Genomic DNA, 11,551 nt, shown 5'->3' with positions numbered 1-11,551 from the left:
TGACAGCCAGGAAAGCACACTGATATAGCTAATGATAAAGATTAGGGGAAGATGTAACATAAATAGAAAGATATGAGATCATTTTGCTACATGGGAAGCGTACACTTCTGCAACTACAAAGGAGCTGCAGGCTCTTAAAAATGAAGTCAGGCAGACTGCAGGGTCTGCAGCTAGTGGAATTTATGAAAGGACACTGACTGATCCAGTGCTTAAGGGAAAGGTGGTGGGAATAAGGTGCCGTCTCTGCTTAAACATTTCTATGAATAACAGTTGACTTTAGACCCTCTGATGTATTTGCCAACGCGCCTAGAAAAGTAGAGTCTGATAGCATTACAGGTGTTCTGTAGATTGTGGATTGTTGATTTTTCTTTGTAAGTGGAAAAAAAGCTGTTTTTTTCTGACAGCTATGGCAGAAAATTGGTTTACAAATAAATGAAGCATGAACCAAAATTATGTAAAGTCAAGCATTAACAAGTCCTGGAGATACAACACAGGTGAAGCCTGCATGATTTAGCAACGTAGATCTCTCCCTGAAATCCAGTGATAATTCTGAAGGAAAAAATTAATCCCTTAATTCCTCACAGGTAACAGGAGGTTTAGACAGGATGAATTTAAAGGAGCAAAAGATTAAATCTCTTTTATGAGTCTCATCAGAAAGAGCTTGGTATTTCCATCACCAAAACCTCTAGGTGTTGCTGTCTGGTTGTGTTCAGTAATAGAAATATGTTTTTGTCTCCTTTGCCTTTTTCATCAGTAGTCCTCAAGATTTGAAAGATAACCATGAAGTCTGGTTTAATTTCAGATTTCTGGTTTGTGAAAGCTTTTGACTGAAAAATGAAAGCAGCCTCCAGGTGACATAAAAGAAAAAAAACCTGTCCATTTTCTGCAAGTCAGAATTCAGAGCTGTGTTCCTCCCCTTCTGTAGAGACACTGGCAAGTGGCATTTCTAAAAATCAGCGGAGTCCTGGGGACCCCTGCTGTGCAGAAGTGAGACACCCAAGGTGGCCAGGTGTGATATGCTGTGGGCCACTTGCTCCACTGCTGGACTTGCCATTGCTGGGCTCCCACACCTCCGTGGGTGTCCTCAGTGGAAACGTGCTGTGAGTCAGATACTCCAGGAACCTGAAACCACCGGGATTTGCAGTAGGGAAAAGTGCTCCTAGAAGTGGTATTGATGAGACAGGCAGCGGGACTGGAGACGGGGCTGGAGCACCAGGCTCACGGGGGGCGGCTGAGGGACCTGGGGGGGGTTGGCCTGGAGAGGGGGCGGCTCAGGGGGGACCTTATCGCTCTCTGCAGCTCCTGGCAGGGGCTGTGGGCAGGGGGGTCGGTCCCTTCTCCCAGGTGATGGGGGACAGCACAGGAGGGAACGGCCTCAAGCTGCCCCAGGGGAGGTTTGGATGGGATGGTAGGAAAAATTCTTCCCTGAAAGGGTGGTCAGGCGCTGGAATGGGCTGCACGGGGAGGTGGTGGAGTCACCATCCCTGGGGGTGTTTAAAAGACCTGTAGTTGCGGCACTTAGGGATGTGGTTTAGTGGCAGACTTGGCAGTGTTAGGTTAACAGTTGAACTCAATGATCTTAAAAGTCTTTTCCAATCTAAATGATTTTATGATTCTACAATTGAGCCGTATATCTTGGTAACGTTTTGGTTTGGGAAGGATAGAAGATTTAACCAATCATAGAAATGGAAGTTTTTCTCACACCCGTACTTCAGGAGTCCAGGGATACCTCAAAGCTTATGTATTTAGTAAGTAAGAGGCTATGTTCACATAGCTGCTTTAAGAAGCTTCATAGATTTCATGACTTCTCAAAGGATGCAAGTGCCTACAGGATCCAGGCAGGTAACTGCTGGACAAATTCAGTCACATGATTTTAGTTGCTAGGACTTCTATAGCATTACCATTTGTTCATAGAGATTTGCTTTGTTGAATTTTTAGATACTTGAGCCAATTTCTCCAACTTATCCCCTTGAAGAAATTTTCTGGTATGGGAATATCCCTTAGCCATTGAATTACCTCAGTGTTCACTACTCAGATTTTTTCCCCCCTCCTTTTTTTTTTTTTGCTATGGCCTTATCTTGCACCCAAATCGCTTCTTGGACTTGCAAACTTTCTGACATCTTTTTCTTCTCCTGCTATGTTAGTTTTCATATTTTCAATGAACTGTTTCACCAAATCTTTCTGGCTTGCCTTATTATAGTTTCAAGTTTAACTTGCTGTAACTTGTGTTCTTTTCTAGCTTCCTAATCTTGACAGGTTTTGAAGTATGTCTTTTGATAGTTTCCTTTATCTCATTGCTTAGCCATGCCAAATATTTCTGGCCTCTCTTTTTTCATAAATAATATGCACTTCGTCCAAGACTTTCCTGGGATATCTTCCATAAAATCTCTTTATAGCTGATACCAAAGCAGGCAACGCTCTGAGCGTACGTCATGCATGGTGAATGATTTTCTCAGTTCCACTGGTAATCAGTCTGGTTTATCATAAACAGCAAGAAAGGCAGGCAAGTATCTTTGTTCAGTTAAGTGGAGAGGTGCCAGATAAGTACAACTGAAAGCTACCTGTTACCTGTATAACTGCCCCAGCCAAGTAATGGAGCTGCTGACCAGAAGAAAGCTGCTATCCAGATGAGGACCAGAGCCACTGTCATGCTGCTGTTGCTGATGCAGTGACCTGCAATGGCATGGTTTAGTCAGCAAACAGTATCTAGAAAGGCAGACATACCTCTGAAACCTAAATGCACTCCTGTTCCAACAGCTGATAAGGAAAACACAGCTATTTTAAAAAATATTAAGAAACCCCCCTGCATATTCTAAGAAAAGCTTAAATTTGAAAGCATTGGTCGGGCTTGTGTTCAAGACCATTTGTGAACAGTGGAAACGAATGGCTTTTGAGCAGGAGACAATGTGTCTATTGAGCACTGCAGAATTAGCAAGTTCTACATTAGACTTAGGTTTTGCAATTTTGCAACGAGTAGAAGACAGCTAGTTTTCCATTTTTATGTAGAAAAAAACCAAGATAAATCTAAATTAAGAGGATTTTCTTATCAATTTGAAGGTTTTCCCTGTTAAAAAGGAGAAAACACATTAGATGCTCAAACTACATTAGCCATTCAATACAAATTATGTAATCTGTCTTGCTGTTGCCATACATAGCGGTTATTTCTTTATTTACGTAGGAAATATCCATGCATCCACCAGTTTCTGTTCCCCAGCATTTCTGTAAAGTTATACTGGCTACTTGTTCTGATTTCCTCAAGACGCAAACATAAATGGTGTACACCCTCAGATGAACACGTGATGCAGTCTTGCAAAAGAGAAATGTGTTTTAAGTATGACTTCATAATACACAATGAATGTAAGATGTAGAATATGTCACAGCCAAATTCTAGCAGCTCCAACAGCAGTTTGTGCTGAAAATTAATTTCAATTAGTCTATCATTACAACAAACTATGGAAGAACTTCCTGTGGAAAAAAGACCTCCCTGCAGAAGTTCTTTCCCTTCATGCTATTAGAGAGAAAAACTCATATGATGACTCCAGGGTATTTATGCATGCTTCACCTGCAGGTATTAATAGGTTCCTGCCCAAAAGATGGTGTAAACCAGTCATTACAAAGGCATGAAAATTGATAATGCACTATCTAAGGATAGGTGAAAGGAAGACTAAGGAGGATTTATAGAAGGTGTAGGTATAAAGCATAAGGCTTTCAGTGGAATCCAGGGTTTTCAGGAGGTCCAGGATGAATGGTAAGGAAAGGTTTCCGCTCCTCGGGTGAGTGTGGTGATACAAAAAGGGGTAGATGATGGCATGTTCATACAGATTTGCTAATGAGGGCTTCACAGGGCAGGAAACACGTAAAAGATTTCAGACCAGATTTGCACAGCAGGACACTCATATGTCTTTACAGAGGCATTTATACCGAAGCTTAATAAAAAAATGAAATTGAAAAAAACCAGGAGTGGTTAGTAAAAGGTTTCTAGCACTGGAGAGAGTAATGAACAGTGGTGGTTTGAGATATTCAGGTTACAGATCAACAGGGCACGAGAAAAGGAAGAAGTGTGGGTGTGAGGTTGTGGTGATGATGCTTTGCAGATCTGGGAGAGAGGTGGGAGACAGGCATTGTCTGGGTAGAGTTGAGTCACGGTCAGTTCTGGGGGTGGTAGGAGTAGTTTTCATCTCCCATGGTGTGAAACTGTCAGCTGAGGAGAGGCCAGAGAGGTATGTGGGGCTGGCAGGCTGCGCAGTGCTACAAAAGGTGGAGGCAGGATGCGCAGACTGAATGTTCCCAGCGCTATCTAAAGCAGCCCATGATGCCTGCTGTGCACAAACCCTGGCAAAACACCCTGAAGAGTAAAAATGTTTGTAGGTAGGGCAGCCTTCCAAACCAAGGATCTTATCAACAGCTGGACTCTTCCCAAACATAATCTCACAGAATATGAAATTTGTTGTTTACAGTGAGATCCAGACAACAATGTATGTATCACTTAGAAGTCGTTTAAGTTGCATTTTGAAGAATATAGAGGGGTCAGCAGGACCTGTGGTATCTTTGGCACAAGGGTGAATATAACCCATGGTGACCAAAGTGTACTAGTAATAATTTTGCTCTTATTAGGGTTACCTTTGAAAGATTCTATGCAAACATGTTTGTAATGTCAATGAGTGCATTACGTTTTGGTTTCCATTATATCTAATTTATATTTGATATAGCCCGTGACTGAAAGAAATACAGATTTGCACCAGGTTCAGTGAAGGCAGAACCGGACTTGCCTTTATTCCTTACCTCTTTCAGGATGGCAGCCCTTGATGTAGCGAGTCACGCTGATTACTGTAAGGGTATTAATACTAGCCAGGCCAAAAAGAAGTGTCAGGAAGCCATCAACCTGAAAAACAAAGCAGTGCAGGATGTTCTTTTACTGCAGAGAGCTGAAGCAGAAAAGAACCACAGGGATTGCTCCTGTCATTTTCATGTTCATGCTCTCAAAAGTTTTTCCAGAAACCCAACTAGCAGGGAAGTGTAAAATGTCAGGTGCAGTTATCTTCTATAGGATCAGTGAGCAAGTAAATGTTCAGAAATTATATAAGTGCTCTGTCATGTACATAAAATAAACAAGCAAAGATTCCCTTACATCTATGCTTCCCTGAAATAACTTGCCAAATGAAGGAGAAAAAGGCTGAACTGAAAAGAAGAAAAGCCCTGAATAGGCAAAAATGCACTGGATGCAGCTGCCCCACTTAGGCAGAACAACCATGCAAACTGAACCCATGAAATTTAGGCCAAAGAGGAAAGAACGTAGGAGGTAATGGGCTTGGCTGAGAAAAGCTTTTTTAAAAAAATAAGTAAAACCATCCAAAGCCAAATGGTTCCAATAGATTGAGCCTCAATGTTGGTACTCCTCATTGCCTGCTATTTATTAATCACTGATCCTCACCACCTCTGACTGACGCAGGCAGAGCCATACGGCTGTGTAGGCTCCCGCTGACGTCAGTGTCTCAGCAGTACGTGCACAGGATGGCTACAACTCTGCTAGCTGCACTTGGGGCTTAGGAAGGAAGTTGCTGCTGGCGGTAGTGGAGATGGATGTAGCCATCTGCTCGGGAGCACTATACGACTGGGAAATGATCCAGGCAAAACGCTGAAGGCAGTCCTTTTTTTTTGAAAGCTTGCAATGATACACCAAACAGGCCAGAGCAGAGGAGCTCTTGGAGGTGCCAGTTTTACACCAAGTGAAGCAGGAATATTAAGCAAGTGTCTCTGGACTGTAACTTGGCATTCAAGTGGTAAAATTATCAGTGGAAAGGCACATCATTATTCTACGGTGAACCAACTCTGTGTGAATGGGCACACATCCCGTGGAATTCTGTTTATCCCAGCCTTGAATCTGGGGCTTTAATCCAGGCTTAAAGCTGAGACCATGGCAGATTGTATAAATTAAATTGGGTGAAGGGTTAGGAAAGGGCTGCTTCGTCATTTCTTTCACTGTCAGTCTTTCTTGCTACCAATATCTTTATATTGACGCGGTACTTAATGGCAACTTTTACAGATCCACCACATTTTCAATGCATGCCAGATTTGCTACTACAACAGTCTACACCCACCTGTGCTCTGCCTACAGTCAGCTCATGTTTAGTGTATAAACGCAACCATGTTTACACCAGGAAACAGACTTCCTTGTGTGTTTTGGATACTTGCTGAAAGCTACACTTGGCTGAATTTGGCCTTCTGTGTGCTGTGGAGATTGGTGAAATACCTGGATATGCAAATGTGTTCTGCATTTCATTAGCCTTATTGATGCAAACAGCTGCTGCGTCTCCATTTGCTCTAACAATGCTTCATAGACAGGGAAAACAGCATGGCCAAGGACTACTGAGAAACTAGGATGCGTAACATTAGTTATTAGACTGGAAAGGAAGCAGTATTTCAGCAGGGATGCAAATAAACTCTTTGAAATTAAGTATAAAGTGCTATGAGATTGAATACTAAAGTAGAAAGACAAGGTTCTTAGTGTGTATCATAGCCCTTCTATGCTGAAGCTGGTTGAGTTTTTCTGAAATACATTACTGTATGTCTTATCACCTGCAGATGTGACCGTTATCCTCCCACCCCCTTCCCTGATGCAGACCAGAGAGAGACAATTATATTAAGTGATCAGTTCAAACAGCCTTTGAGCATGCTTAGAAGTGGGTCTAAAAATACTCTTGCCCTTTACCATTTAAGATGAAAGAAAGAACAAGCCAAGTGTTCGTTTTTAGTTTTGTTTTGTTTGTTTTTTTTTTTGGAATGGTGTCTTGCTGAAAACATACAGTTTTACCGAAATCAACATAGTTCACAGGACCAAGCCATTGTCAGCACCACGTCTCATTTTCATACTATTTCATAACAGCATTTCAGCAGATCAAAATACTGTTGCTTCTGCTAGTCTGGGGGATTGTCACCAGAGATTTGACCGGGGCCATATGGCTAGTAAGTGGCTAAAGTGGCAGCAATCTGCCAGGGGTGCCGTGCTAGCCACAGGCTCAGTGGTTTTGAATAGGTAACAGGGTGAAATGCCAAGGAGGAGAGTGAGCTCTGGGGATGACAAGAGTGCCAGGATGAAATGAATAAAGGAGGTAAATGAGATAGTTCTTAAGCTGCAGAGCAGCCCAGGCAGAAGCCATGGGATCCAGAACATTAAAACACAAGAGAGCATCCAACAGGATTAGGGCTGCTTTGGGTGCAGGAGCCTCAAGCCAATATTGTCCCTGCCAGACTTCCATTGGTGAGGAGTTAGCTCTTGAGCCTAGCTACACATCTGCCATTTCCCAGCAAGCCTATTGATTCTGCAGTACTTCTATATTGGTATCACTTAGATATATGTCTTCAGAAGAAAATGAGAGAATTTACTCTAGCTGTAGCCAGCCTTCTTCAAGCACACACCTACTGTATATGGAAGAAAGATCTCTGCTACTTTTTCTGCTCCTGAACAGACAACACTGACTGTAGGTAGCAACCAAAGTGACTGCTTGGAACCCAAAGGAGTTAGCAATAGAAAAACTGATTTAGTGTAGTCCTGATTTCTATAGGCAGAGTTATTAACATATGTAGGTAACAAAAATACATGATATTCCCAGTTTTCTGCGTCTTTAAAGATATACGCAATGACAGCCAAAGAAATACTAGAACAGTAGATAACATTTAATTACTTTCAAATATTGATGCTTTTCCCCTTCCCCAGTTCCGTTTTTTTCTTTTCTTTTATCCTACCCCGCAGCCAGCTCCTTCCTTACACAGTCATAATATTTCCTTCATTTTTGTGTAATGCAATTTTGTCCTCCTTGTTATTAATTATGACCAAAGAGCAACAGTGTTAATAGGCAATGTGAATTTTGACATCGACATGAAGTTCTGGTAATGGTAATTCTGATCCACCGGCTTTTCTTCTTACCCATTTAGAAACAGGAGTAGATTGCAGTTTTAAAAGCTTTTCTCTCCGTGCTATACCGGCGTTATTCTCTTGGGTATAGTATATAGATACTCACAGAACTTGCTCATTATCTTTATGTTGCCTGGAAGCTAAGACACAGCTGCAGAAAAGGCTGTGTTTTTTCTGCTTTGTACTTGTGCCGGATTTTAAATCTTACTAATGTTCTTGGTGTTCTATTTACAACCCACAATACATAAAGCTCCTACCGCATGCAAATTCTTTTCTTAAGCTTTGCTTCAACACAGGGGGAGTCGGGAATCCCCAGCGCACTATCCAATTTTTAGCTATAAGTTTGGGTGTGCTTCTACTGTCTTTAATTCTTACGCATCCCTACTGAATTCATAAGGGTTTTCCTCATTTAAAGCAGAGTAAAGTATAACCTATTGTTCTTCTTATTGGATTAATCAAGGTTTAATGGCGCAAAAGCAGATTGACAGCATAGCTATTACGTTTCCATCTGGGCTGAAACGTTGATCTCACCAGCCGGAAAGGCTGCGTTGCTCCCTCCTCTGGGCAACTGCAGAATGGGTTGCAATTCCCTGACGTCCATTTGTTTCCCTTCAGAACCACAATGTTCTGTCTTTCTCTTGAGATAATGAATATGTAAAGAAAAATATAAACTTTAAATGTTTATATGCAATGGATAAATAATCCCCGTTTACAGTTATCGCAATAAGCCCTCTCAGAATATATTTTTTAAATACAAATCAGATTATTACAAGATCATAATGCAAATAGATAATGGCAATAAACCTCCTTCAACCACAAGAGACAAGAAAGCCCTAAATCAATCTTCAAGAAATACATTTGGAAAAAAAAAAATTGTAGGTACCTTTGGATAGAGTATGCTTTAAAATTTAACAAGTTCTTAAAGTTTGCAGTGAGAAAATATTCCATTTGAGTCTAATGACAACATAATTCTCCCATCCCTCCAATATATCATTAATGTGTCAGCCAGACTATAGTAACTCTGTCAAATGGAAGAACTACCGAGGTTCATAATCAGAATCAGCATTCACAGGAGACTACTTAAAGCTCTCAATGCATAGTGTTCCTAAAGCACTCAAATTGTTTCTTTACTATTTCCTACAATACAAGAAGTGAAAGAGACCTGTCATTTACCACAATTTCCACAATGTTTTTTGCTCATGTGGCATTGCTGTGGTTGCATTCTGCCTCTTAAAATGTCTCAGCAGGCTTCAAGGGTAGCTCTTCTTAGAGGTGATTGCATTAACCTAAGCCATTATAGGTCTCTGACACAAATGGCACTTCATTTACTAATAGACAATGAGAACTGATACGCTACGGGGTGAGATAGTTCAAACCATTGAGAACATCAGACATTCGGTATTTTGCATTCAGCAAGTGATTAAACCTTTCTATTGATGGGATATATTTTAAAGATAAGAAAAAATAGGAATGCAATGTTTAGGCTATACAATTATGTGTACAGGTAAGTGATTATACTAACTATACTATATAGTTAAATGTACATTTAGTACAAGCTGTTAGTATATGCAGGTAAGGCTTTGGTTTTAGCAATGTTAGGGAATCCAGAATCAGTCTACTTGTTTGCTTGTAGTTATTTTAGGTTTATATACTGGGTTAATCAAATGAGATTCAATGTATACTTATTTTGGGCTGACTTTTTGCTATTAGAGTTGTAGCCCTCTTAGGTCATAATTTATACTCCTAGCATATGCCCCCATCAACGAGCACCGTTATGAATGTAGCAGCCCCACCAAGTGCACATCGTTTAACAAATAGATATACATTTCTTTCAGAATTTCCTTACACAGCCTCATCTTACTTCAAGTACTCCATCTCCACATGCTTGGGAGCACCTGCTTTCTAGCTCTGGGTTGATTCTGTGGGACCATAGCAGGTTTTATGTCTGTCCTGTCCACCCATGAAGAATGAGTGGGGAGGAAGCAACCAAACATGTAGCTCATACCACCCAATGATCCAGATACAGCGGAAAAATTCCCATCTTCAGGTTAAATGCCGCACTGCCATTGTCCTGTGAATTATTGTGCCAGGAAATTAAGAAGCACTAGATGGGAAAGTCTAGCATTGCCCTCTGGAAACATCCACGCTACACTGTGTGAAACGCTCTTTACTGAGCCTGAGCCAAAATTCCTCCCCACTTTGGCGATGTTAATTCAGAGCTTACTTGTTTATTGTTTGCAGCATCATTACTATAAACAAGGAACTACACAGAAAGAAAACAGCCTCGTGAGTCACCCATCTCATCTTTACATTGCCACAGAAAGCAAGGCTTGGTTTTGTGGCTTGTGGTGATCCTACCCCAACAACTGAGATTCATTAAGTCAATTGAAGTTGTGCTTTTATTTTCAAAGTAAAGAAATACTATCTTCGCCTTTTCAGAATATCATGTTAAAGGTTTCAGGAGGCTTATATGTCTCAAGAGAATCAGAGGTCCCACAGACTGTTTATGGGCTCTGTCAGGAGAACTCAAGAGATTACAAGTGATCCTCCATGTTCTCTCCAAAGTACACTTGTCTGTGCTGTTCCCAGCAAGTTGGAATCTGCTTACAGAGCTGCCATTAGGTTAATACAAGGTCATGTCTGGTTGCTGGCTGAATGCCTACCAGTGAATTTATTCTTCTCATAAAGCTCCTAGGCATAAGGGAGGGCAGGTTAGTGATGTTACCAGATGGCAAGTTAGCGATGGTACCGACTGGGCCATTAAGTGGCTGAGACAAGAACATGCTACATCCCTGAAAGCCTGAAAAATCTGTATGGCTACTAGGAGATCTCCTCTTAGGTTGATACTCTTGTCTTCTCTTGGTCCTGTACCAAAATAACCAGAGAAACAAAAGATAACTGATTTTTCCCAAGAAAACACTTAGAGTCCTAAAAAGGGGATGGTCTGTAAGGGTCTTCACATCACTATTGTGTATGATAAACTGGACCTGACAGCTCCTAACAGGAGAGTCACGTGCATTGCCAAGGAGTCCTAGTAGCCCAGGGAAAGCCTGGAAGGAAGCGCAAAAGATACAGGTTATCCCTAGCCTTAAAGAGCTATCTGGAAAGCCACCAGATGCACATCATCCTTTCTGCAGGGACAGTGGTGTGGAAATACTGTATGTCATGTCATATACAGCCTATTGCAAGCAACAGTCATCTTGTCATTGGTTCAGTCAGCACAGAATCCGGGTCAGGACCCAAACCGCTTCCTACACACAAGCAGTCTGTTGACTTAATGGAATATATCTGTCAAATAGAAGATGACTAAATGTGAGGTAGGACTATTTAAGATACTTGCAGATATTATCAGAGTGATTAAGTTTCATATGAAATTTTGCTTAAAAGTCAGTGAGAAGATGTGGCACACAGGGAGGTGCCAGAACAACACAAATTGTTTAGCCCGGTGAGGAGATCTTGAACGATGAAGGTAAGTGATGGACAGCATTTTTTGAGATGACATTTATCTCTTAGAAACATACATAAGCACAGAAGAATGAGGAAGGCTACTATTTTCCACATAAGGGAACAAGAAAAGGATGTTTGAATGTCCTCTGAGAGGAAAAGCTAGTGCAGGAATCAAGGTTTAGGCTTTGGAAA

The 11,551-nt window shown here is 41.3% G+C and overlaps 1 protein-coding gene across 1 annotated transcript in view; it reads right to left on the bottom strand.

The window, feature by feature from the left end:
* LOC101910417 (opsin-5-like) overlaps positions 1–11,551 on the bottom strand; it is a 31,723-nt gene that overhangs the window by 3,311 nt on the left and 16,861 nt on the right. The window contains exons 3-4 of the mRNA XM_013300235.3: positions 4,783–4,882; positions 2,569–2,673 (exon numbers count right to left, since the gene is read on the bottom strand). Of these exons, the coding sequence (XP_013155689.1) occupies positions 2,569–2,673; positions 4,783–4,882 (205 nt within the window). The remainder of the gene's footprint in view (positions 1–2,568; positions 2,674–4,782; positions 4,883–11,551) is intronic.

Source organism: Falco peregrinus, chromosome 11 (assembly GCF_023634155.1).
Source record: "Falco peregrinus isolate bFalPer1 chromosome 11, bFalPer1.pri, whole genome shotgun sequence".
NCBI lineage: Eukaryota > Metazoa > Chordata > Aves > Falconiformes > Falconidae > Falco > Falco peregrinus.
The sequence above is the reverse complement of the archived record's forward strand: the minus strand, read 5'-3'. Positions and strand labels throughout refer to the sequence as shown.